Source organism: Rutidosis leptorrhynchoides, chromosome 7 (assembly GCF_046630445.1).
Source record: "Rutidosis leptorrhynchoides isolate AG116_Rl617_1_P2 chromosome 7, CSIRO_AGI_Rlap_v1, whole genome shotgun sequence".
Classification (NCBI taxonomy): domain Eukaryota; kingdom Viridiplantae; phylum Streptophyta; class Magnoliopsida; order Asterales; family Asteraceae; genus Rutidosis; species Rutidosis leptorrhynchoides.
Window position 1 is genome coordinate 186,278,051 of NC_092339.1, and position 27,355 is coordinate 186,305,405.

The window sequence follows — 27,355 nt, forward strand, 5'->3', positions numbered from 1 at the left end:
CTTCGTTTGATTTTTAATTTTAGAGTCAAACTTTATATTCAAAAAGTCAAAGATTGTGTTCATCGTAAAATTTGAATCTGTTTTAATGTTTCTGTTGAGGTTAATGATTCCTAAAGTTTCTAGGAGGAATGTACTATCTAATTCAGGTGGTAATTGTGATCCAAAACGTTCAAAAGTTCGAAATTGAATTTTGTGTTCATCGTGTTCTTACGAGTCTGCTGCTGCTCAATTTTTTATTATTATTTTTGTTTCTGTTAAATTAAACAACCACAATAGAACGTTTTTGTATCAAGTTCCTAATATAATTCAAGCCTTTAATTAGCTATTACGATTGTCGTTTGGTTTTAGTAGATTATAGTATGAAGAAGAAGAAAAAGATGAAACGGGTTAAAAGGTTTTGAATTTAGTTTTAATTCAGAAAAATGGAAACAGAAGAGTGGTTAAGGTGTTTGTGTGTGAGCGAGAGGTCTCGGGTTTGAGTCTAGGCGACGACATTTATTTTTAAGGCTTTTTTTAAAGGTAGTTTCATTTTTTATTTGTTATTATTATTATTATTATTATTATTATTATTATTATTATTATTATTATTATTATTATTATTATTATTATTATCATTATAATTATTATAATTATTATTACTAGTATTATCATTATTATGATTAAATAACATTAAGTATCATTATTATTAATATTAGTATTAGAATTACCATTTAACATTAATTTTAGTGTTATTATTAATAAGATTAATGAAATTACTATTAAACTATCATTTTTATTAAAATTAACATTTTTATTATTACTTTTATTATTTTATTTTTATTATTATTATCATAACTATAATTACAATTATGATTATTATTATTATTATTATTATTATTATTATTATTATTATTATTATTATTATTATTATTATTATTATTATTATTATTATTATTATTATTATTATTATTATTGTTATTACTAATATTATTATTATAAGTATTATTATTTATATTATAATGAGTATTATTATTATGTAATTACCAAAATCATTATCATAACTAACATTAACAGTAAAATTTATATTTTTACAATTATTATTATTAATATCATTATTCTTATCACTAATATATTTATTAACATTGTTATCATAAACATTAAGTATTATCATTGTTATTTTTATCATTACTAATATTATTTTAATAGTATTACAATTACTATTTTAACAAATAAATGACATATATATATATATATATATACACATAACATAATAAAATTTATATTCTTAAATATATAAAATGAATATGAGAAACTTATATGTTATTAATATAAAACTGGCATAACTAATAAATTTATATATATATATTTATATATAAACTTATTCGATTACAAGTATATGTGTTAGTATATATAAAACTGATATAGGTTTGTGAATCCAAGGACAACTCTGTACTGTTCAGTGCCATTCTATGCATATTTACTACAAACTATCGTATCGTGAGTTTTCATAGCTCCCTTTTTATATGTATTTTTGGGCTGAGAATGCATGCGCAACTTTTATAACTGTTTTACACGTTACACACAAGTACCAACTATTAAACTGTGCTATATCTGGCTATGTCCTGCAAGTCCCCACTGTGATATTTTTAATTTCTTTTACATAACGCATTCTTAATTATTGGGGGTAGGCCTATCGGGAGTAACGTCCCTGATACATTTGACCAAGTCATTGTATTACTTAATAATGATTCAAACCGACAAGGATAATACAACTTGTCACAGGGCAAACTTTGAAACTGTTTAGTCTAAATATCACAAACTTGGCACTACTTTTAGATCCTTGCGAGATCTACTTTTTAAAAATCTTGTGGTCTATATCTATTACTGAAATCATTATTTATGACAAACCTATGAACTCACTCAACCTCGTGTTGACTTTTTAAGCATGTTTATTCTCAGGTACTTAAATATTGCTTCCGCTGTATATCTGCTACTTTGATGATGATTGATTGCTATGCTTGGAGTCTTCATTACATATCATATCAATTAAAGACATTAAATGATCTAAATACAATGTAATCTATTTATCTTCCGCTGCAAAGCTCAATAAAACATTTCATATAGAGTCGTTCTCGTTTATACAACTGTGATTTGATATAATTAGTCACAAATACCCCAGGCCCTATTTGGGGTGTGACACCAACGCAGCAATCCTACTGGTCCTTCTGTTCCTTTAAAATTTTGGGGTTTGCAGTTCATGAATCCCTTATATGAACATCCTTGTGAAGTGTTCACTCCTTCGCCATTTACATCTTGGCTCCCATTTCCCGATTCTCTTTGTGCCTCGATGGCAGCCAGTGCCTCAGTTACTCTTTGGGAAATCATTTTTTTGATATCCTCGGCATTCATTTTCCTTCTAGGCCGCTTGTTTCTTCAAAACAAAACTTTTTTTCCAAACCAATACAACGTTAATTACATGGAGTCATCACAGGCATACATAAGTATGAGTAAAAGAATATGCACATGCAATGAAAATGATGATTCAGCTATAGTCTAGACTCCTTAATGGATCCTAACGATTCCGATTAGACACACTAATGCAACCTAGTTCCCTATAACTGGAGCTCTAATACCATCTATCATGCCCCAGGTTTGGCACATAATACTTGGCGTGATTCAGAGTGTCTTAGTTTTATTGAACGACCTCTAAATGAGATGTTTTAAAGTTTTTATTCATAAATCGACTACATAGTTTTTTGATACAGCCAAAAAGTACAAACATAACGACAATACAACTTTGCAATATATAATACAGAATAAGCAACAGTGGAAGTTTTCAAAATATGCGACCAATGCTTCTGACCGAGACTTCAAGCTATGCAACCACTTAAGGACCTGAGAAACACATGCTAAAATGTCAACATAAAGTTGGTGAGTTCATAGGTTTGTTATATCAATAATATTAAGCACCACAAGATTTGTATTGTTTAAAACAGTTATAAAAACATTCTTAAATGCCATGAGCACCCAATATCGATGCTTAACGTTGTACCTTTACCCCATGTGTAACACTTGTAATTCAGAATGTTATAGGATCAAATTATTATGCACCCGTTTGACCAGCGGTCAAGTTAGCAGCTGACTAACCCGGGTGAGAGTGTCAATCCCGAACAGCTATTGACAATAAATCGCGCTTAAGTCCATAACTAACGATATTGAATTAGGGGATTTGTGTGGATTACAGAAGGAATAACTCATGCATAAGAATAAAGTTATAGTACTTGTCTTCATGTGTAAAACGTAAAGAAGCATGTGTTCTCACCCCGAGTTAAAACAGTAAAAAGTGGAGCTATGAAACTCACCTTAGTACGAGTAATGAAAGTTATCGATAAAAACGAGAGGCTGACCCGAAATGAGTATGTCCTGGATAATTGTATAAATACATTTTATAAGTTTTCTTAAGATATTTATATATAGATATTTCAACTACATTCTAAAATGTTTCTTGAATCAATTTATTAAGAATTCGTCTTATTTTACGATTTAATTCATTTATAGGTTTATCAAATGTTGCTAATATTATTAATATTAATATAAAGTATCAAATATTTTCCCAGCTGTTGGAGATGGAATTAAATTAGTAATTGTAGCCACCGCTCATCAAATAACTCGTATTTACATTTTCGTTAGTTAAATTATTTTATGTAGTATAAGAAAATTAGAGGATCCTTTTGACTTTGTGAGCAGAAAGCGAATAGATTTTAAAACAAAAAGGCTATACATTCATAGAAGATACTTAACTTGTCAAAATACTTATAATTATAATGCACCTAAAATTTAAGGGTTGATAAAAAAAATTGAGGGTCGTTACATTTTGTCAAGTACTTTATTTAATAATTAATCGTCATTAGGTAGAACTTCTAATGCAAATCAAAGTAGTCACATGTATCATTTTTCGATACATGGCCCCTATCAATTATACAGTTAGTCATTTACATAATTCATAAATTTCATAATCCATAATGAATTTCAGTGGCAAATAAAACATGAGTGGTAACCAAACATAAAACCAATGATACTAATGATCCATTAATAATAGTTTGTTGATAATATCTCTTTAATGTGCACAAAATAGAGAATAACAAACTTCAACGTAATGTGGATGAAACGTAATAGAAAGAGCACAATCCTTAAGTTAGGTTATTACATAATCCTATGACGGCATCATGCTCTATAAAGAGCTTGGGAAGTAAACCTTTCGTAAGTGGATTAGCCAACATTGCATTACTACGTACATACTTTATGGCAATGCTCTTATCTTCAGTTCTCTCGAACATACAGATACATAATGTCAAGATAGAAACCAGCTCCACTAGAACCAGTTCAATTTAAAACTAACTAACGTCACTATTTTCATAATATAGCCTAATAAATCGTTCTACAAAGTCAACCACCTTAAGTCCACAAATTATGTTCTTAGGCAGAATATCATGATAAGTCATGTGATTGTATGCAACATACTAAACCATTATTCTTGAGCATATACAAGATTTTGATAAAACTAAAACATAAGGAATATATCTCATCTCTTCGTGTTCTTCCTCATTTTTAGGACATTTAAATGAGCCAAATCGGCCACCTTTAACATTAAGGGGTAACTAACGGTGAGCAAATATTCATGTTGTATTTCTTCATGACTTTTTCAATATAAAGATATATCTTGGTGTATTTCAATACCAATTACATAAGAGGCTTCTCCGAGTTGCGTCATGTTAAACTTAGTTGGATAAACTGTTGGTCTCGTGCGATATATCTGTATCATTATATGCCAAAAAACATATCATTAACGTATAATACAAGGATAGCATAGTTGCTCCCACTGATCTTAAGGTATATACATTGATCCACTTGATTTTTCTTAAACTGAGATATATATCAATTACATAATGAAATTTCAGATACCATTGTCCAGAAGCTTTCTTTAACCTATATATGGATATTTTCAAGTTATATAGATAACTTTATTGAAGTTATCATTTAGAATTACAGTTTTAACATTCATCTGATGCAACTCTAACCATAATGAACTATTAGATCCATAATTGTCCTTAATAATTATTTTCTTAACATGGAAGAACAAGTTTCATTATAATCATTCATTCCATTAAGTATTGCCTTTAGTAACTAGTCGTGCTTTATATCGATTTCAACTCGTCATAAATGACTTTAAACCAATGAGTTGATTTATTGCTCATAATGACTTATTTATAGAAGATGAGATCTTCAACTTTACTTAAGTTATATAGTCAACTTAGTTGACAGATTTTCTAGATCTTATAGAAGTTCATAATGGTTGCTCACTATTGGTTTCACAATTTTGAACATTACTATGCTATTGTTGATTGTTCATTGATTATCAGAGTAGTATGTGGCAGCTTATTATGTGGTTCATTAATAATAGGGACATCATATAATCATTTTGAGACAATGATGATGTATTTCTCATATGTAGTGGTAATTGAACATCAGAGTTATGAGTGTTTACATTCTCTTCAAGTTCAATAGTTCTTCCCAAGCTCCTACTATTTTCACCATTATCAATGAAATCGACATTTCTTAATTCAAAAATTATTGTAATATGATTATGTCAATAAAATCGACAACCTTTATTTCGTTCTATATATCCAATAAAATAACAAACTAATGGTTTTGGAATCAAATTTCTTTAATAATTTATTCCATACACGAGCTTCAAATAATATCCATAAGAATTCAAATATGGCTTTAGTCAACACCATTTTATTGCAGTGTTCTCGGTATAGTAAGTTGATTTATAATTTCATGTCTATGATAAAATAAGTTAAATGTATCAGGGTTATGCTAAACATTAGGGTGTTTACCATAATACTCTCCACCCTCATCTGATCTCACAATCAAAATCTTACTTTTAAGTTAATTCTCAACTTTAGATTTATAGATTATGAAACAATCAAGAACCTTAGATTTTTCTTAAATCAAGTAAACCTAAGTATAATGAGAATAATCAATGATAAAGTAATAGAAAACTTATGACCTCCTATGTACGTGATGAAAAAAAATCTTCACATCTTGTGAACCCTTATTAGTTTTCACGAATTTCCCTATTAAATTCAATACATTGGTGGAAATCAGAAAAATATAGAGTAAGCAGAATTTATTCTTTTGTTAGACATTACATTATGTCTTTTGATATGTGGGTTAAACGTTTATGTCACAATGTTTCAGAATTTTCATTTTATACGATTTTTCTTTTTCCATTAGTGATAACATTTACATCCTTTGTCAATAGGGATTCCGCATTATTGTTATTCATATAAAACTTATGGAGATCATTTCTTAATTAACCAATACTGATAATTCGAGAACCAAGATACACTTTTAAACATTCATGTCCAAACTTAAAATCATATCCAATATGATCATGTTTAGAAACATTAAATAAGGTATCAAATCATTAATAGAACATAAAGTGTATTGTTTAAGTACAAACTAAACCACTCTTTAAACTAGTAAAAGAGTTTAAGTGGCTTCAATATGTAACTCATCTCCATTACTGACGTTATTGATTCTATCTCCTTTTACATTAAAATCATTATAAGTCCACCAAGTATCTCAAGTAACATCAATAAAAACGATTGGTGAGGAGTTACAATGGGATACGTACAAACCTTTCTTGTATAATTATTCTCTAAACTTTAGACATTCTCTACGAACGTTTTTAAGTTTCTTACAAAACTTATATTTAGGACCATTTTCATGCCCTTACTTATAATTCCCTTTAATAAATTTTCTTTAGGAGAAGCTCCCAATTCCCATTTAGAACCTTTGATATTTTTTTTATTTTTTCTTATGAGTGATCTTACAAAATTTTGTAATCTGATCTTTTTATGTGGTATTCTTAGTTTTATTTAAGTGTTCTATGCCAACATACGATTTTCCATAGCAATGGTCTTAAAGCTGAAATGTAACTCTCATTCTAAAGCTCATTATTATGCTCATTATTAAACTCATTATTAAGCTTATTATTATGATCATTAAGATGATCATTAAGATGCTCATTAACAACTTAATTAATGATACAAAAATTAAGTTATAAAATAAGACTGTTTAGTGACGTAATAATTATATCGAATAACCAACCATAGGGCAAAATTGGTGTAGATAATCTAATCACAACCCAAAATTAGATTTATCAAATAAGTTGGGTGAAATCATTGACTTCTCGGTGGTTCCATCAACAATACACTTATAACTTTTCAGTTAAATAATACAAAATTAGTTTACAAATGCATCACCATTGGAGCAGAATTATGAGTAAACTAATTATAAATAATTTGCAAAATACCGTATGATGTTTCAAAATTATGGGTCACCGTTGGGCTATCTCATAATCTTTAGACACCAAACGTAACTTAATATGACTCTTCATTCGCCATAATTATTTCAACTAGTAACCATCCGTTCGGACGACAACTAATCTCAATAATTAGGTAGTCATTAAACATATTGAAAAAAAAATACAAACATGTTCTGTAATGGCATAAAATAAACGAACTTCACACAATTATTTATCCAAAGTAGATGGCCATACATAACTACTAGAGGGTCATGATCTTTTCAGTCAATGACTTTTCAAAAAAAAAAAAAAAAACACAACCACATCCAAGTAGAAATTTTTTAGTTAAACACCGTCTATTCGGTCAACTTTTGTGGAATGTAAGATTACATAAAAAAAAATAGTTCTTAGATATATAAAAAAAATAAGCTAATGATAATGGGTCTTGAAATGTCCATTTATATAAATAAAACATAAATTGCTAAGAATTTTCTTTATAATTTTATTATCATTTTGAGTTGAACTGGATAATTTGTGTTCAATCAATTTAAAGATTAATTGTAACGACCCGACTTTTTCGACTTGCTTTTGTTCTTGTTACTTTCTGCGAAACTGCGTATTTGTGCGTACTGAGCTTTATTATATTCTGGGATATTATTTGATGATTAATTACCTTCGTTTATGCCATACAACGTGCCATTAAGTACTTAGTTACTTAACTTGATCATCGAATGCTTTTACGACCGTTAGTGTCACTTGACGTTGAGAATGTGCTATGTATTTTGGTACACATTTAACTTTGGTCTTAATTGGAATATTACGACTATGAAATACTAATTGTTATTTTCTAATAAAAAATTACTTGGGCTTTTGGTTGCTTAATTACGCTTAGTAATTTATTTATGCTCACTAGTTAGTCTTGTTGGACTTTCTACCTTTTTGGACTCAAGCCCACCCTACTCTAGCTAATGAACTATTTAATTAGCCCAATTTTAATAAGTTTATGACCCATATAAGTGTAAGACAAATGCCCATTTATTAGAGGGAACATACTAGCATTTTTGTTAACCATAATCACAATTGTTGCATGAGATCCCAACATAAGCACCAACTTTAGACAACCATTAACCAAAAAGCAAAAGTTTGTCCCCCTTATCCCCCCCTAAACCCCACGGCCACCACCACCATACCACCCCATCACCTCCTATAAATACCATGCTAATTCCTCACATTTCACACTTGATTTCATTCATAAATTACACACACTTACTCTCTAATTCTCTCTCTAGTCTTTCTCACTCTAAAAAAAGTGTAAGTTTTAAATTTTCTTTCTCTTCTTCTTCCCTTCATATCCACGACATCATCATCATCATTTAAAGGATCTAGCTTTTTAGCTTTTGATCTTGTTATATCTTGTAGATTCAAACTTGGGTTTGAATCCTTCAAGAACATGAAAGATTCAAGCTTTCTAGCTTTGAATCTTCATTTACTTGTTAGATCTAACTTATGATTTCTTTGTTTTGCTATAAAGATCAAAACTTGTGTTTATGATCTTCATGTAACTTGAAGATCTAGTCTTTTGCTTTAAGGATCTTCAAGAACACTAAAGATCCAAGCTTTCTAGCTTAGGGTTTCATTATTTTGTTAAAGATCTTAGCTTTTTAGCTTATGGTCTCATTACTTTCATTAGATCTTAGCTTTCTAGCTTACGGTCTCATTAATCTTGTAAAGATCCAAGCTTTCTAGCTTAGGGTTTTCTTAATACTTGAGATCTAAGTTATTATTGTAGATCTCACTTACTTGGAACCTTTTTGTGTTTGTTGTGATGATAAATTTCAAGTCTTCATCATCACATATGATGGAGATGCGTAAACTTGTGTAAAAAGGACAAAGGTTGAAGCTTTATTGGATTTATGCAATAAAGAGTCAATCTTGATGTTCAAAACTTGTAGAATGATAGATTTTACTCTTAGTTGTGTGTTGATGGTTGAAACTTGGTCAAAGTGATGCTAAAACATCAAGAGTTGTACACTTGAAGCTTACACGCATTAAGGATGAGAACCGTGATGAGCATCAAGCACCATGAAACCCACCGGAGCACTTGTTTGCTGTTTTTCAGGGTCTGATCAGACTCCTGTACTTCTGGAAAATTTATTTTCAGATAGTTCGTTTCGAGTAGATAACTTTTCGTTTAGGCCTCTCATAAATCCGATATACGGTTTAGGATTTATAGCCTTCCGAAAGTCACTAAGCCTTTGTAATGATGTGCTGAAAATTCTGACCTACTCGCACTTAAACCATCGCCACGATCAAACGAAGACGAGTTAGGTTCTGAAAATTGGAAAGAGGTTAGAGGACTCACATACGGAGCCTTGGCCACTGACCACGCGTCTTTTAATTTTGTATAAAGGTCGTAGCGGCTGTCCGAAGTCAGCCTTTTGTTTCGATCTCTATTCTTGTTGAAAACTTACTTTATCTTTTACGAATGATGATGACGATGATGATGTCTAGGACTTTACTTACATACTTTTAAGCCTTTTGGGACAATATACTGACTTAGTGACCTTTGACTTAGGTTGACGACCTTTCGGACCGACTTACTACCTGCATACTTTTCATATCGACTTTTACTGCTTATTCACTGTGAGTTATAGCTTCCCTGTTTACTTTACTATTTTTGGGACTGAGAATACATGTGCTTTTTATGTTTTACATACTAGACACGAGTACTTAAACTTTACATATGTGTGGGTGATATAACGGCACAAAGATTCCCCTTAGCACGGTAACGTTTAATCATTGGTTTTTGAACCGGTGAACGCGAATATTAGATATGGATCCATAGGGTTTGACATCCCCACTCGGGCTAGTCGCGCTAGCATTTAACAGGTGTTTGATACTTCGAGGACATACGCACTCGCCAAGTGTACTTTTAGGGGGTATTATTATTACGTTAAGTTAGTTACCGGGTGCCTACGGATAAGCATATGCTTTTCATACTATTTTGGAATACGAAATCTCGTGGTCTACATTACATTACTTAATACAAACTATAGCTCACCAACATTCGTGTTGACTTTTAAGCGTGTATTTCTCAGGTGCTTAGACGTTGTTGCTTCCGCTGTTAGACTTGCCGTCTTTGTGTTATAGACTTGCTGTTACAGACTCGCTGTGTTAGACTTCCGCTGCATAACTTAGAGATGTCTCAATCATGGAACTTTTATCTTGCATTCACAACTTATGTTATTTGAATAATGGCTTGTAACGACCTTTGTGCCACGTTATCTTTTGTAAAACGTTATCCTTTTTGAATGCAAAACTTGTTTTAAAAACAGCATGTAGTATTGTACCGTGTAATGGACCTGTTGTTGACGATTCGTACATGATGGTTTTGTACGGAGCGTCACATTAATCATGACATAATTGAGAAATATTAATTATGCAAGTTTAATATAAAAACTATTTGCTTTCTCTTCGAATCATAACATCAATTAGTTAATTACTTATTTCATCAATAACATTAACATTAACATTAATTATTAATCATTAATCATTATCATTATAGTAAAATAAAACTTCACATTAGGATTGAAGTGAACATTTTTTAGCAAACATTACAACTTGATGAGTCAACTATGAATTTTTGTTATATCTAATGTTTTATATTAGTGTATCTTTAAGAGGTAAACATAAACCTCTATTGTTAATCATAATAGTCCGATCAATATAAAGTTATGCTTTAAAATATTACTTATCATAATACATACTTCTCATACGATTCATTACTTCTATTAGTGTACTTCTATTTGCATGAGTATATACATAAATGTTAGAATTTATTTGAAATGTATATGAGTACATGTACACCAAACTTATTATTATGTTATGTAATTAAGGTAGAAGGTATTATTCTTAATTAACATGAGATAAAACTTGTTTCATATGCCAAATTACGATTACATTGCTTATAAAAATACCATTTCTCATTCTCATACGTTTTGATATGTCAAAAGGTGTTACTGATTGTATAACATCATCACCTCATTGAGGTTGACTTAAGAGTAAGAGCACAAATTATTAGTGTGCTAATATATGCACATATACATATCTGTCTCATTATTTTAATTATTCATATCGTCATTTATGTTTCAAATATTGAAAATATAACGATAGTCATACAACAGTGAATGATTAAAATAAAACCTTATAACAAGATGTATAAAAATAAAATGCCTCACATACTTCAATTCTGTTACATTTCAACTTCAGTTATGAATATCATGTTAGTAATTCGAAACATCAAATAAAGCTAATTGTTGAAAACATGTGAAGACCAATTAGACTAAAAGAGCCGGTAATCAACTACATCATTTACAACTAGTCTTATGCAAATAAAATCACATAAATTGTTTGAATACGATTTTCCTTCAATTAACCATCATCATATCATCCTTTCAAAATGGTAATTACACAACAGTAGTATTTTCAATAGCAAAAAGGGGGATGATTCTAACACACCCTTTTTTGATCCTCACACACCTATTTTAACCTTTTACTCTTCTAATAATACTCCATTTCTTTAAATTGGTGTGCGAGGATCAAAAAAGTGTGTGTGAGAATCATCTCCCTAGCAAAAAACATGTTTAGAAATAATAAATTACGTGAGATATATTATTTGGATCACAACAAAAACAACATACCAAATCTCACATGTGTGAGGTATATTATGTAACATCCCGCATTTTTTCGTTAAATTATTTTAACGCCCGTCTTTTTTTTATAGATAATATCTTCCGTTGTCTAAATTCGTTTTTTTCGTTGACTAACGTCCTAATATTTCCGTTATTTAATTATAACATCACTCGTTTACTCGAGCGTTTTTAAAATGTTCGTTCGATTAATTCCCGCACCCGACTACAAACTTGAGGGACCAATATTGCCAAGAGACCAAAGGTGTGACTAGGTTAAATGGTCAACACCTTCCTCATCCATTCATTCATCCACCTTTTTCTTTCTTTCTTACTTTCTTTTTCTCTCAAGAACACAAACAAGAAATCATCATCTAAATTCGATCTAGGAAGCTTGCAACAAAACAAATTACATATTTGGAATCCTCTCTTCATCCTCTACAATTTGATACCAACTTCATCTCGTTTGGGTAACATTTCTAAAACTCTAGATTTTCTCAAATTCGTGTTTTTGATTTGAAATGGTGTTAGTTAGTGTCTATGGCTCGTGTGTAACATGAATATATGTTTTGTTTGCTCGATTTGTTGTTTTGAGTAACTAACATGAACACTTGATATGGGTGTGCTTAATCCTTGATTTTGATTGATTAAATGTTGTTAAATTGTTAAAGTTCATGTTTTAATTGTGTTACTAGTATCACTAGCTTCGTTTTGTTGTATAGGTTGATTAAGAAAACTTCAAACACATGAATATTGATTTTGTGAGTTTTGATTAGGGTTTGATAGCTCTTAAAATGGACTTTTGATGATTTGAATGCCATGAAACATTGTTAGTAAGTGTTTAGTTGTATTGTATGTTTCATTACCTTCAAAACGGCGTATCGTATGTGTAAATTGGATTCCCAAATCATAAAATGCATTTTGCGAACTTGAGACTTTGATTATGAATATTTAACGATCATTTGATGAGGTTTTTGTTGTTGTAAATTATGAACTCGATTGATGATATGTGGTTAGTTGTATCCCTTGTCAAAATACCTTTCCGATGATATAAGATACTTGTTCTAATTGTTTGCGGATCATAAAATGTGATTGTTTGAAGTTTGGTTCGTGCACTTGTGTGTTTCAGCAAAACAGGGTCTGTATATGGATCTGGACGCCGTCCAGACTCTTGGATGCCGTCCAGCCCTTCAGACTTGGACACCGTCCAGACTCTTTGAACGCCGTCCAAATGCACTATCAGATTCTGTTTTGTTTGGTCGTTTCACGAAAAATGTTTGCTATGATACGCACCTCCGATTAACATGAAACTTGGCAAACATGCTCATATATGATTATATAACTTAGAAAAATTGTCGGATACCCGACCCGACCCTGTTGACTTTGACTTTGACTTTGACCAAGTTTGACTTTTGGTCAAACTTAAACAAAACACTTATGCAATCGTTCTAATCTTTCTTTTATACTTGATTCTTGCATGAAACTTGACAACGTGACTCACATGCTATATATATTCGAGTTGTAACGAGCCATAGGACTAATTGAACACATTTCGCCCGACCTTGTGTCGTAACCGGTTAATTAATACAACTTACTTGTTTAGGTTAAGGCTAAGCAACTATCATGCACACTTTTACTTTGTGAAGTACATTTATACTCGTGCACTCGAGGTGAGATCATAGTCCCACCTTTTCAACAACTTTTATACTTTTAAATCGTGGGCTGAGAAACATATACTTTGTTACATCTTGTACTACTTACTTTTATGTCTTGAACACAAGTCCGATAAAACAAACATTCTACAGCGAGTTTAGAACAAAATCCTCAATTCGATTATCATTAGTTACACTTGCCGGGTGTAAGCGAGAACTTATGTTGTATGGATCCATATGGGTTTGACAAACCCTCATTCAAACAGTTCGCTACCGTTTACGAATGAAATATATTTTCGAGAAACAGTGTATGATCTAACACTATTGTGATGGGGTTCTATGGAAGGAATGTTAAGCATTGATAATTGGGTGCTCGCGAACCTATTTTTGGAATGTAACTTTTGGATGATAAATTTTATGGAAATACTAAATCTTGTGATTCAAAAATAACGTTTATTACTACATCTATGATTTCACCAACGTTTTTCGTTGATAGTTTTCTATATGTTTCTCAGGTTCATACTTGGCTACTTGATACATGCTTCCGCACACTTCGATTACTTTCTTGGAATCAAGCATACATGCATACGCTAGTGATAGCACATTGGATTCAAACTTTAAGCATACATACTTTCGCTATTTATAGCAAACCGTGATTTTAAACTAATTATGTCGCAAGTTGTTTCATTTACACTTCATAAATTTTGTAAAATTAACTTGTTGTCGATCCGTTTGGTAAACTAAACCTTGCAAGTCTTGTACCTTTCAAATGAATGCGACATAATTTTGGTCAAACGAGTCTCATATAGGGACTATGACCACGTAACGGGACCTAAGTTAGCGGCGCCGTCAATGACAATTTTGTCGGGTCGCTACAGATGGTATCAGAGCGTTGGTTGTAGGGATCTAGGATGTGCATTAATGTGTCTGACAGAGTCGTTAGGACGCATTAGTGAATCTAGACTACAACCGGATAGTTAGCCATTGCATTCTGACATACATTTGCTATAGATAGCACTTACTTAACTACTTGTGCATTATACTTGAATCATTCTTAGGCAAACTTCTTAATGGTACCAAGTTTTCAACATACGAATCTATAATCTACCGCTTTCTGGTAACACACGTAAACTTAAGATTCATACGCGTATGGACGACGAAGACTTCATTAGTCATACTTGTTCGAGAACTCTGTCTCCCAGACTGTTATTCGCCACCGTTTCAACTTACTGTCGGTGTCACACCGGTGTTCCTTACTATTTACCACTTCTTGTTACTACCATCACTACTCTAGGTGAGTATCGTCATCACTATTTATCACTACGGTTGCGTACTATTCGTTATCATTATTCGTTACACTTCCCGTACCGAAATACACTATTGTTTGACTTGGACTGCTTTGACGTGAACAATCATTATACATTTCCCTCGGGGAACGCTTCTTTAGAGTTGCACTAATTCTTTCGATTCAATACGAGACACGTTAGAGACGTCGTTACACTTTGTTTATTTTAAATTTTCACGATTACACGAACTTGAATCTATGGAGTTATGTGGGAATGGAGGTATGAGTTAGCGTAATATAACGACACTCGATCAACGTGGTTATATTACGGTAAGTCATACCAAAGTTCTAATGACTCGTGATGGTGATTGGACTCGATCAACCTAATCACCACCATGTGCCATGTACATGACTTCATTTTTCTTGTTTGAACATCCGAAAACTCCGAGAATACTGATAACAACCATACCCGGGACACATCTTCGATTATTGACGAACCATATTTATGCTTCCGAATGAATGATAAATTCTTTTGACTTCAAACATATGTTATACGTGTATACTATCTCGTTTTCTTACAGTTTATCGACGAACTACAATATGCTTGTTATGCTCACATCGAGGCGAAAACTTCTCTCGCCTTACACTCGTACTTCCGTTTAAGGAAATCCTTTTATCTAAATTCTCAATGGAGAGAGAGACTCTTCACATTATACTAGTATTCGCCTCGAGGGTGAATAGTCATAACGAACATTTTCGGAAACCGATAAATCTTTCGCGGCTCGAAATTCTTGAGAAACAAAAACTTGTTCAAAATATATCTTGAGGAGATATACTTCATTTCGGATCGAGATCCTCGTTTCACTTCTAGATTTCGGGGTGCCTTACAAAAAGCCTCGGGACCACATTTAAACATGAGTACAACACATCAACCACAACCCGACGGACCGAGCAAACATACGATTCAAACCTTGGAAACCATAGTACGAATTTGCTATATCAACTTCAAATTTACTTGAGAAAAGTATTTGCCTTTAGTCGAATTCTAGTACTACAATAATTTTCATTCGAGTATTAACGCCACACCTTTCGAGAACTCATATAGCCACAATTGTCATTTTCTAAATTGTTGAACCGAAGTAGGTGACATGCAAACCACCGGACCTAGACTCATTCATGAAATAACCGTTATGATCGTTTAAATCCAAGAAAGGCTCAAGGCGGCCCGTAGTCGCCAAAAGAGCTATGCCGATGTTAGACGTGAACCTCTCGAATTCTAAGTGGGTAACTGCGTAACGTTAAAAGTCGCACCTTGGGAAAGTGCAATCCGTTTCGGGAAACATAGGAAGCTAAATCCGCGATACACAAAACCTTTTAAAATCCTGGGGCGTTTTGGACCCGTTACTAGCCGTTTAGATTTTTCAACTCATTCGAGTCTCCGTTCATCCTACATTCTACGTATCAAACTTAAAGACGTGCCTTGCGAAACAAGAACTTGTTATCCTCTTCGGCGAACCTACTATCGATGACAAACTTTCCTTCCTAGGAGAACCGGTTGAAATTTTGAATCATGAAACCAAACTCTGAAACAACGTAAAACCCCGACTGTCAAAGTTCGTTGAAATGCCCGAGGAAGTACCTTCACTTATTCGTAGAATTACGCGAGGTTTCAAAGAAGAAACGACGACTACTACTTCCAACTAAATTTCGGGATGAAATTTCTTTTAAGGTGTAGGTAATGTAACATCCCGCATTTTTCTGTTAAATTATTTTAACGCCCGTCTTTTTTTTTTAGTTAATATCTTCCGTTATCTAAATTCGTTCTTTTCGTTGACTAACATTCTAATATTTCCGTTATTTAATTATAACATCACTCGTTTACTCGAGCGTTTTTAAAATGTTCATTCGATTAATTCCCGCACCCAACTACAAACTTGAGGGACCAATATTGCCAAGAGACCAAAGGTGTGACTAGGTCAAATGGTCAACACCTTCCTCATCTATTCATTCATCCACTTTTTTCTTTCTTTCTTACTTCCTTTTTCTCTCAAGAACATAAACAAGAAATTATCATCTAAATTCGATCTAGGAAGCTTGCAACAAAACAAATTACATATTTGGAATCCTCTCTTCATCCTCTACAATTTGATACCAACTTCATCTCGTTTGCGTAACATTTCTAAAACTCTAGATTTTCTCAAATTCGTGTTTTTGACTTGAAATGGTGTTAGTTAGTGTCTATGGCTTGTGTGTAACATGAATATATGTTTTGTTTGCTCGATTTGTTGTTTTGAGTAACTAACATGAACACTTGAAATGGGTGTGCTTAATCCTTGATTTTGGTTGATTAAATGTTGTTAAATTATTAAAGTTCATGTTTTAATTGTGTTACTAATATCACTAGCTTCGTTTTGATGTATAGGTTGATTAAGAAAACTTCAAACACATGAATATTGATTTTGTGAGTTTTGATTAGGGTTTGATAGCTCTTAATGGACTTTTGATGATTTCAATGCCATGAAACATTGTTAGTAAGTGTTTAGTTGTATTGTATGTTTCATTACCTTCAAAACGTCGTATCGTATGTGTAAATTGGATTCCCGAATCATGAAATGCATTTTGCGAACTTGAAACTTTGATTATGAACATTTAACGATCATTTGATGAGGTTTTTGTTGTTGTAAATGATGAACTCAATTGATGATATGTGGTTAGTTGTATCCCTTGTCAAAATACCTTTCCGATGATATAAGATACTTGTTCTAATTGTTTGCGGATCATAAAATGTGATTGTTTGAAGTTTGGTTCGTGCACTTGTGTGTTTCAGCAAAATAAGGTCTGTATACGGATCTGGACACCATCCAGACTCTTGGACGCCGTCCAGACTCTTGGACGCCGTCCAGACTCTTTGGACGCCGTCCAAATGCACTATCAGATTCTGTTTTGTTTGGTCGTTTCACGAAAAATGTTTGCTATGCTACGCACCTCTGATTAACATGAAACTTGGCAAACATGCTCATATATGATTATATAACTTAGAAAAATTGTCGGATACCCGACCCAACCCCGTTGACTTTGACTTTGACTTTGACTTTGACCAAGTTTGACTTTTAGTCAAACTTAAACAAAACACTTGTGCAATCGTTCTAATCTTTCTTTTATACTTGATTCTTGCATGAAACTTGACAACGTGACTCACATGCTATATATATTTGAGTCGTAATGAGCCATAGGACTAATTGAACACGAGTCTCATAAAGGGACTATGACCACGTAACGGGACCTAAGTTAGCGGCGCCGTCAATGACGATTTTGTCGGGTCGCTACATATTATTTGGATCATCTTCATATAATCACCCAAATATTAACATAAAATTCAAGATTATGAACTTTTTATTTACTCCCTCCGTCCCAATTTAATAGTCCACAGACAAAATGGCACACAGTTTTAGGAAATCCCACTAACTTCATTTATCCACCAATGAAATATTTTCTCTCTCCAGATCCACCAATCAAATATCCTCTTTCCTTTCTATTTATGGAAGTGGACTATTAATTTGGGACATCCCAAAATGGAAAAACAGGACTATCTAATTGGGACAGAGGTAGTATCAAACGTAAACATAATTCGGTTTTTATATATATGAGATTTCTTTCCTCTGATACCACATATTAAGCGTATCATAATCATCATGTAATTCATAACAATATAAAGACTAAGACATAAAGCTTACTTGAATTAAGAGATTATGTAGATGACATAAGAACAAGAACAAGATAGGATGTTGATCTTCTACTTGATACCTCTTCATTAGTGATAGAATTAAGTTATTCGTATGTGTTATTGTGTTAGATTAATGAGGTGATACATAAGCCTCTATGTATAGGAGAGGTCAAGGTAGGGATCAACTCACGTGCTTTATGGAGTGGTATCTCAATAGTCTACCATCAAGACTTATTAAGAACACTTCGTTATGGTAATTATGAGAGTCATCATTATGGCTATATCTTGGACATAAGACGATTATTAATGATACTAATTCAAGAGTCTCATGACATAAGTATGTATTAACATACGTATTAATATTAATAAGGTATATCATAATGCATAATAGGTAGGACATAATAATGTGGAATATAATAAGTCTAACAATGAGGATATTCCGATTTGAAAAGAATTAGTGGATAGAAAATTAAACACAATTCTTCTTCCACTTCTTTCCATCTCTCTACCTAAAAAATAGAAACAGCTATTTCTTTTCTATTTCTTTCCGATATGTTTATTTCCAAACTAAAACTTCAAAATAAAGGCTTAGTTATATCAATCAACTAATATACTAATACCCATTTACTATTCACAGTGGCGTGATTGAAAATACCCCCAACTTTGGGGGTATTTTTGTATACCTTTTTATTTCTTTTTAGAAAACCTTTTCCAACCTAAATTTTTATTACTTTCTTTTTACCACTCTTTTTTATTTTTACTCATTCACATTTTAAACATTTAGTAGCCCTAGCGTTAACTGTTTTTACCGTTCAATCAACTGTAACGTTAACAGACCCGTTATGAGACGACCCGTCCTAATCCATAAGGACGAATACAATAACATATGATTACATCGCGAGGTATCTGACCTCTAAATGATACATTTTACAAATATTGCATTCGTTTTTAAGAAAACAAACTTCCATTACAACGAAAGTTGACAGACATGCATACTATCTCATAATATATCCAAACTATGAATGACTTCTTATCAATCTTGATGAACTTAATGACTCGAATGCAACGTCTTTTGAAATATGCCGTGATCGACTCCAAGTAATATCTTTAAAATGACCAAATGCACAGCGGAAGATTTCCTTAATACCTGAGAATAAACATGCTTTAAAGTGTCAATCAAAAGGTTGGTGAGTTCATTAGTTTATCATAAACAATCATTTCCAATAATATAATAGACCACAAGATTTTCATTTCCATTTCTCATAAATATACTTCTCATATAAGGCATTTCGCAAACTGCATAGAGATAAAAATCATTCATATGGTGAACACCTGGTAATCGACCTTAACAAGATGCATATAGAATATCCCCATCATTCCGGGACATCCTTCGGACATGATAAATTCGAAGTACTAAAGCATCCGCGACATAGATGGGGCTTGTTGAGCCCAATAGATCTATCTTTAGGATTCACGTCAATTAGGGTGTCTGTTCCCTAATTCTTAGATTTCCAGACTAAAAAGGGGCATATTCGATTCGATAATTCAACCATAGAATGTAGTTTCGATTACTTGTGTCTATTTTGTAAAATAATTATAAAAGCAGCGCATGTATTCTCAGTCCCAAAAATATATATTGCAAAAGTATTTAAAAAGGGAGCAAATGAAACTCACTATACTGTATTTCGTAGTAAAAATACATATGACGTCATTGAACAAGTGCAAGGTTGGCCTCGGATTCACGAACCTATATTAAGTATATATATATTTATATGTTGGCCAATATCCGTCTAACAATTTAAGTCAGGTCATATTGTATCACAATCCTAATGCTCGAGATTATCATGCAGAGGTTAACAAAAATCAATTTGACTTAAAATAACTTCAAAATATATACATGTTTATTATATGACTTAAATATAGTCATTTTATATATTTAAATATTTTTATTAGATTTTATTTTAGTAAATAATACAAGTCTTTTATTAATAAACAAAAATTTATATTAAAATTTATATATGATAAAAAAATATACTTTTATATATCTTTAGTAATAAAATTTATAAAGTTCACTTAATATCATAAAAATATAGTGGTATGTATTATTAATGTACTTATATTACGTGTGGTAAAAATATCTTTGTATTACCTATCTATTTGATAAAATAATACTGATAATAACAATAATGAATAAAAGTTGTATTTTTTAATAATAATATAATAATAATTATTATGATAATAACAATATTTATTTACTAAAGATGATTATAATAAAATGATAATTCTAATCATGATAATAATAACGATACTTTTTAATATTAGCTGTAATAATAATATTTTATATAAAAATAATAATTCTATTCAAAATGATAATTTTAAATAATAATAATACTAAAATGATAATAATAATGATATTTTATAATAACAACGATATTTCTATTAAAAATGATAATTTTAATAAAGAATAATAGTTTTAATATTAACATTACTTTTAAAATAATGAAAACGATATTTTTATCTAAATCAATAACTTATAATATTTTTATTTCATCATAATACTTATACTCATTATTCCCTAATCGATTCGTTTAATAGCTATTAGTACTCTTTTATATTGCATTCATAATAATGATAATAATAGCAATCATAATAATTAGATGATACTAATATTAGTTTTAATGATAATGATACTAATAAGTATTATAATAATATTAATGATAATACTAATAATTATAATAATAATGATAATATTAATAATAATTTTTAATGATAATAACAATAATAATAATAATAACAATAACAATTATTAATAATGATACTTATATTAATAATAATAATAATAATAATAATAATAATAATAATAATAATAATAATAATAATAATTATTATTATTATTATTATTATTATTATTATTATTATTATTATTATTATTATTATTATTATTATTATTAGATAATAATAATAATAACGACGATAATAACGACGATATTAATAATAATCATTTTAACAATAATACTAAAATTCAATTGACTATAACTTCTAATCTGTTCGTCGAAACCAATCGATATCTAAATGAAAAGTTCTTAATTTTTTGCTAGCTTTCCAACGACATGCATATCATATACCTTATCTCAGTAGCATATGTATCTAATTCAGGATTCAGCATAACCTATCTAATGACAATATCAAACGTACAAGTATGCATAATCGTATATACTCGAGCACTAGTCAGGGATACACTAATAATATATAAAAGTTAAGTTATGAGTGCTCACGTATCAATATTGTGATTCAATATTGCAGGAAAGTACGTAGATGCAACGGAGATGATAAACACTAGTTTGACCTCACGAGCATACCCCCGAACCATACCCATAACCTTCATAATTATAACCCATAATCTCCTTAGCTCTATTCATCTCAAAAGAAAAATTCCATTTTGAAATAACTCGCTCATAACCTCGACGTAGTATTTTATGTATAATACTAATAATAATACTCCTAATTATAAGATTAATAATAATATTAATCTTAATAATAATAATAATAATTATAATTATAATATATATAGAGAGAAATATGCGAGAGGGATATAGATTGAATGAATGAATTCAGAAAACTGGAAATCGATCGAGTTTTAAACATGTTTTTCCCACCTAACCCCACCATGCGATCGCATGAGCTTGTGGGCATTTCGCCATGCGATCGCATGGCTTCGTGCACCAGCTCACAATCGCATTTAAGTCTTGCCGACACTTTCATTATGCATATATATATATATATATATATATATATATATATATATATATATATATATATATATATATATATATATATATATATATATATATAATATATTTAATCTTTAGAATTAATTAAATATTATATTATATTCTTGTGCCTAGTTGATTTGTAATTTTTGTACCGATGAATAGTACGTTAACGCTCGACTTACGTGCCGGTTACGATTTTTCGAACGTCCTTTCGTACGCTTAGAAAACTTGTACTTTATGTTTCGCGACGTGTACCTTTATAACTCATTTCACCAATAACTATACTAATTGAAATGTAACTTATACTTTTGATTGTTTTGGTCATTTGCTTCTTTAAATCAATGACTCGTTGTTCACCAAAATATATTATTTTAATACAAAACGTTTTATGACTACGTTATTATTATATCTCGTTATATTGTAAAGTACACATATATATATATTTTTATCTCCAAATATAAGTTTAAAATATTTATAATATAATATTTAGTTTTTCAAAAGTAACTATATTTCAAGACTCATTTATAATCGTTTAAATGATAGAAAATATTATATCATTTTACGGTTGCGTTTTTGAAACACAATATATATATTTTTAATTTATAATATAAAGCTTTAATTAAGTTCTTCAACATTCACTAACAAAGTATCTTATAAAACGTTTTGATAATAAAGTTCTTTCCAAATTGAAAACGTTTTAGTACTAAATCAAATAAATATAATAACTTTTATTTTCCAAAACTAATATATATTTAAGAATTATTTTGTTAAAGAAAATTAAAATAATGGAAAGCGTTATATCGTGTTTGAAAAGTAAAATTTATATATAATAGGTTTCAAGTTTTTAAATCACTAAATATTGATAAGGCGTGAGATAAAGTCCAAAGGTTAAATGAACGTACGAAATTATCTTAATGTAAAATGTCGATATCCAACGTCTAAGTTATTTACATTTCATGTTCCAACCTTAAGATGAAAGTTAAAATAGTTATCTTATTAAAATCACGAGAAAAATGTTGTAAAGCATGAATTGAAAATCAAATAGGAATGTCCATTCTAGTACTCGATAATTGGCATTTTGTTCTTACTTGTAAATTACTTTACCATTTATTCCGAATACCGTTAAAAAGAATAGATTTCTTAAATCATAGTGGACCTCATAACAGAGACTCGTAATCATAATTCAATGTATCTGATAATTTAATCATTTGGAATTATCTTTTAACTTCGTAAGTAAATATATCCAATAGGTATTCAAACCAAGATGTTTAATGTACGGTGACATATACCCTAAACATTTATTAACGTTCTCTAGTTATAATATATATATATATATATATATATATATATATATATATATATATATATATATATATATATATATATATATATATATATATATATTAACATTTATGCACAAAACAAGTTACATATATTGGTTCATGAATTGTCGGGGTTCGGTCGAGGTTAATGAATGTATGAACATAGTTTAAAATTCTTGAGATTCAACTTAACAAACTTTGCTTATCGTGTCGAATAATATAAAGATGAAGTTTAAATTTGGTCGAAAATTTCCGAGTTGTCACACGTTAATCTTTTTGAACCGACCAAAACTATTCCGCAGCAAAACGCGGGCTCTATATCCTTGTTAACACTCTATCCATCCGAGAAAAGTGTTCTATTGGATTTCAAATATGAATGATTAAAGTTGATAAATGAATGTAAATTAATAAGTTTAATGATATTTAATAGATATTTTTTTTTGGAAATTAACAATTATTTTGATAGTGACAGATAGTAGAGTGAACGACTTATTTTAAGACGTTGAAAGTATTAAATTAAAAAAGTTTCTAAGAATACAACTAAAACTAAACTACAACCGCCAATCATCCAACATGAATCAATTAGGGATCATCTATGTTTTTGCACATCTTTAAAAATATGCATACAGCCTTGCAACAGCCAATCAACTAACAAACACTTCCATAATTCCACTATATATAAACTAATTCAATGGCCTACAAAGATACACAATCAGACTCTAATTCTTCACTTGTCTCCTCAATAATTCCTATTTCTATTCCCCTAATTATAAGTTCGCTCTTATGGCTTATCTAAAAGAAAAGTTTCTCCTTTCCTGTTTTGTGATCTTTAGCAGTTTACTGTTTTCTGTTTCATCTCGAGGTGCGGTTTATCGACCACCAACCGTTGAGCAGTTAACCGATCGTTTCCCTCGCATTCCATTTACTCAAGGGATGTCTACATTGTTCGGAGCACCAAATGTTCATTTTAAAAGCAATGGGTCATATGTTGATATCATTCTAGACAAAAACACAGGTACTTCTTAGAGATATTTTTGACAAGCACACTCTACTATTTAGAGTATATATACAAGTTTTGTATGTCATATGCTTGTTTTATTGATTTTTAATTAATAATTTTTTTTGTTTGTGTTTGTACATATTCAGGGTCTGGATTGATTTCAAAGAACAAATACTACCATGGATTCTTTAGTGCTGCCATCAAGTTACCAGCAGGATTTACCTCCGGAGTTGTTCTAGCTTTCTATGTAAGTCCATATTTTTATAAATTGGAGTATTTTTTTACCCATAAATTATATATATATATATATATATATATATATATATATATATATATATATATATATATATAGTTATATAGTTATCTAATTATGTGGTATATGCATGTTCAGATGTCTAATGCTGATATTTATCCAAAAAACCACGATGAGGTCGACTTTGAGTTGCTCGGCTATTCGAAAAGAAGGCAATGGGTTCTTCAAACAAATATGTATGGGAATGGAAGTGTCCATACTGGAAGAGAAGAAAAGGTTTACTTGTGGTTTGATCCAACTCAAGACTTTCATCAATACACCATTCTTTGGAACAACTACCACATTGTGTAAGTTTTCTTGATTCACCCTTGTTAACTACTTGACCAAATGGCTAGTTTTTCTAACATTCACACTGTTTAGGTGTTAACATTGGCATATATATAAGACTACAAAAGTATAAAATGCCAACATAGATGTTCTCATTTTAAAGTGTAAAAAAAAAAAAAAAATACTCTTTCGTTAAAAAAAAAAAAAAAAAAAAAAACTGTTTACCTTACTATTTAAATCAGTGACAAGATAATTGTTTAACTGCAAATAATAACTATTGTATATCATGGAAATACCCACTGTACCCCAGTTTATTAATTTCAGTGACTAATAAATAAATTCAATCAAACTTAATTTAAATATAAAGGAAAACAGTAGCTGATTCAGGAATTTGTAAGGATAGGATGAAATTCTTAGTCTATGTTACGAGTCCAATAGAAGATCATCAATTTCAACCACATATTTTTTTAGAAAATTTGTTCATATCTATTGATTAACAACACATCAACAAACAAAATTACTAAAATCATGAAGTAAAAAGGAAAGGAAAAAATCTCAAGAAAACCAATGTTAAACAATTCTAAACAATTACAATATATTATACTTAACGACAATAATTTGTATAACTTAAAGCCTTTGAACTTAAAATTTATAGCATAAATTGCATAGTAGCATAATTCTGTTCAAGTAAAGGCCCATGTAAAAATTTTAAAACTTCTAATAAATGAAGGGCTGGACTTTACAAATGATGTAGATTTGGGCTTAGATAATTAATCAAATATGAAAAGATTGGGCTTATTTTGGACTTGACCCCACTTGTTATACATTGCTTCTGCCCATAAGAGGTAAAGTTATATTTTTATCATACATATACCACTCCTATTTAGATGGAGAGAGGAATAGATATCATTACTAGATTTCTTATGAGCAAATTAATTGCGGCTAACTATTTAAACATGTAAGACAAAAAAATTAAAATATACATGTGTTTAAACTTTTAAAACCTTGATTGTGTATATATTCACATTTGATTTATTGAAAATTGTTGGTAATTAATTTGGGTCAACTGTCTAAACATATAAATGATTTGTAGTAGCATCTGATGAACTTTTCATATGATCAGGTTTCTAGTAGACAACATACCAGTAAGAGAGGTGGTCCACAATCAAGCCATTTCATCTGTGTACCCATCAAAGCCGATGTCACTATACGCGACCATATGGGACGCTTCAGAATGGGCAACTAATGGAGGAAAGTACCCTGTGAACTATAAGTATGCTCCATTTGTTGCATCTTTGGGCCAACTAGAAATTGTAGGATGCTCATTGCAAAAAACAAACTCATCAACGAATAGTACTACATCTGGATGTTTAAAGAATACAACTGTTTCGAGCTTGGATCCTGTAGATGGACAAGATTATGCAAAGCTATCAAAACAACAGATTGATGGTTTGAATTGGGTCAGAAGTAAACATATGTATTACTCATATTGTAAAGATACTGCAAGATATAAGGTGATGCCTGCAGAGTGCAATGCTGTATGATTCTTAATATATTATCTACATGGCTCTAGGTTTCCATTTTTTATTTTTTCAATCCAAGATTGACAATGTATTCGCGAACAAACCGAAGTTTGGGCACATTAAGAAACAATTTATCGAAAGAATGTCATGCAACTCTAATTTATATTATCCATTTTCTATTTACCATCCAAAATGGAGGCTTCCTATTGGTTGAAAAAGCACTATTCACGTTTTGGTTTTTTTTCAGCATTTTTTTTTTGGGCTTTATAATGTGTTTTCCTATTTTTTTTAATTATTTTTCCTGTTTTCTAACCAAATGCTCTTTAGATGGACTCTTTTAGATTACTTGATCTATGATTTTGTTTAGGTGAGCTTATTCTCACTTGTTTACACCAATGCCTAAAAAATAAAAAATAAAAAAAAATTGGGTACTGTAAACTTTGAGGTAGCGTGC

General features: G+C 30.6%; 1 protein-coding gene across 1 annotated transcript; it reads left to right on the forward strand.

The window, feature by feature from the left end:
* The first annotated feature begins 24,503 nt into the window (after positions 1 to 24,503).
* LOC139858665 (probable xyloglucan endotransglucosylase/hydrolase protein 33) lies at positions 24,504 to 26,936 on the forward strand. Its single transcript, XM_071847501.1, has 4 exons — positions 24,504 to 24,813; positions 24,945 to 25,045; positions 25,190 to 25,398; positions 26,502 to 26,936. Exons 1-4 carry the CDS (start codon positions 24,582 to 24,584, stop codon positions 26,920 to 26,922), a joined length of 963 nt encoding a protein of 320 aa, XP_071703602.1. The 5' UTR covers positions 24,504 to 24,581; the 3' UTR covers positions 26,923 to 26,936.
* Positions 26,937 to 27,355: the final 419 nt, after the last annotated feature.

Excerpts from the sequence above, each read along its gene's own strand:
- LOC139858665 (XM_071847501.1), top strand. The coding sequence starts at position 24,582 with ATGGCTTATCTAAAAGAAAAGTTTCTCCTTTCCTGTTTTGTGATCTTT. Across the intron at positions 24,814-24,944 it reads CATTCTAGACAAAAACACAG|GGTCTGGATTGATTTCAAAG; the intron begins GTACTTCTTAGA and ends GTACATATTCAG. Across the intron at positions 25,399-26,501 it reads TGGAACAACTACCACATTGT|GTTTCTAGTAGACAACATAC; the intron begins GTAAGTTTTCTT and ends TCATATGATCAG.